This window comes from Priapulus caudatus, unplaced genomic scaffold, assembly GCF_000485595.1.
Source record: "Priapulus caudatus unplaced genomic scaffold, Priapulus_caudatus-5.0.1 Scaffold825, whole genome shotgun sequence".
NCBI classification, from domain to species: domain Eukaryota; kingdom Metazoa; phylum Priapulida; class Priapulimorpha; order Priapulimorphida; family Priapulidae; genus Priapulus; species Priapulus caudatus.
Genome location: NW_014577886.1, coordinates 115,361 through 117,140, shown reverse-complemented (window position 1 = coordinate 117,140; position 1,780 = coordinate 115,361). Strand labels below are relative to the sequence as shown.

At 52.9% G+C, this 1,780-nt stretch overlaps 1 protein-coding gene across 1 annotated transcript in view; it reads left to right on the top strand.

Moving 5' to 3' along the window:
- LOC106813791 (microsomal triglyceride transfer protein large subunit-like) overlaps window positions 1-1,780 on the top strand; it is a 19,425-nt gene that overhangs the window by 16,565 nt on the left and 1,080 nt on the right. Inside the window, exons 10-12 of the mRNA XM_014818015.1 lie at window positions 177-374; window positions 878-1,032; window positions 1,369-1,539. Of these exons, the coding sequence (XP_014673501.1) occupies window positions 177-374; window positions 878-1,032; window positions 1,369-1,539 (524 nt within the window). The remainder of the gene's footprint in view (window positions 1-176; window positions 375-877; window positions 1,033-1,368; window positions 1,540-1,780) is intronic.

The following is a 1,780-nucleotide window of genomic DNA, read 5'->3' as shown; positions in this document are numbered from 1 at the left end:
TATATCATTCATTCCTGCATGTGGGAATCTTACTATAACATATATCATTCATTCCTGCATGTGGGAATCTTACTATAACATATCATTCATTCCTGCATGTGGGAATCTTACTATAACATATCATTCATTCCTGCATGTGGGAATCTTACTATAACATATATCATTCATTCCTGCAGGTGGGGATCTTTGCGAAGGGACTGGAGGCGATCGTCGGCGACGCGGAGGGGGAGGAGGCGGACGAGGTCGCGTCGGCGGGCATGCAGCTCACCGTGCTCGACACCGTCACGCGGCCCGTCGTCTTCTTCGAGGGCAAAGGTCAACTCATGTCGGCTATCTGGTCGGGCGCCGGCAGCACCCCGACGTCCGCGCTGACGGTAGGTAGAGGGTTAATAGATAGTTTAAGGGTAGTGGTAGGGGTTTGGGTTGGGGTACGGTTAGGGGTAGGGGTTGGTTAATAGATAGTTAAGGTTAAGGTTAGGGGTTGGGGGTATGGTTAGGGATAGGGTTGGGGTCAGGGTCAGGGTTAGGGTTAGGGATAGGGTTGGGGTCAGGGTCAGGGTTAGGTAAGTGTTAGGGTTATGGGTAAGGTTGGGGCTATTGTTAAGGGTAGGATTTGGTTAGGTTTAGGGTTAGGTAAGGGGGAGGGTTAGTGTTGGGGTTGGGGTCAAGGTTAGGGTTAGGTTTGAGTTTGGTTTAGGGTTAGGGGTGGGGGTTGGTTAGCGTTAGGGGTAGGATTGAGGTTGGGGTTAGGTTTAGGGCTAGGATTATGGGTAGGTTTGGGTTAGGGTTATGGTTAAGGGTAGAATTAAGGGTGATAAGGTTAGAGAATAGGGATAGTTGAGTTAAGTTGACAATCTTCTGTTGTTGTGATTGGCAGGCGAGTGTGATCATGCAGGATCACCAGCAGTACCTACCGCTGTCCAGTGGATGGATCGTGGATCTAGGTCTCACCGGCGCGCTGTCCGTAGATCTGTCCGGATCCGTGCAGATCAGTCTGTGGTACCAGACGTCAAACTCGCTCGTACAAAGCAGGTGAGTGTAACTCAATACTACATATTATGTATGAATATCATACTGAAGCAATGCAGATATATAGAAAAGATACCTGACCGAGCAGAGACCTTGGTACTGACTAAAAGCCTGTGTGTGTGTGTGTGCGTGCGTGCGTGCGTGCGTGCGTGCGTGCGTGTGCGGGAGTAGGTGAAGAGCAGGTGAGTGTGCGGCTGCTATGTCATAGACCGGCGACGCTCGCCCCGGGTCTCTCCCCGCGAGCTTCCGTACGCCCTTTCCGTCCCCCAGCGATCGCATCCATTGTCGCCAGTCTACAAGCATTCCGATTCCGAGCCCCGTTTTACCGACTTTTTCCAGCGGAGCGGCCGTCATCGCTGGGTCGGCGAGATTCCAGATTCCGGAGGCGGAGGTCGGAATGCAGTTTTCCGGGGAGGCTGAGGCGCTGATCAACTTTGCGTCGGACGTGGACTTCAGCGGGAAGCCACTGAAGCTGTGCATGAAAATGGTGCAGCCGGACTTCACGTATCGGTACGTCTGCTCTCGCGTCGTCGTGGCAACGGTGATGCTCGTGCTGTTGTTGGCTTTGGATGTGTTTTGGTAGCGCTGGGAGGGTCGGAAGATGTGTGTTTGTGTGTGCGAGAGAGATTGAGAGAGGCGGGGTGATAGAGAGAAAGAGAGAGACGTCTAGTCTATAGCGACGAGGTGGATAGACTGCCACCGTCCTTTTCGACTTCCAGCCAACACGCACGCAAGTACGAGAAGGTGCGCG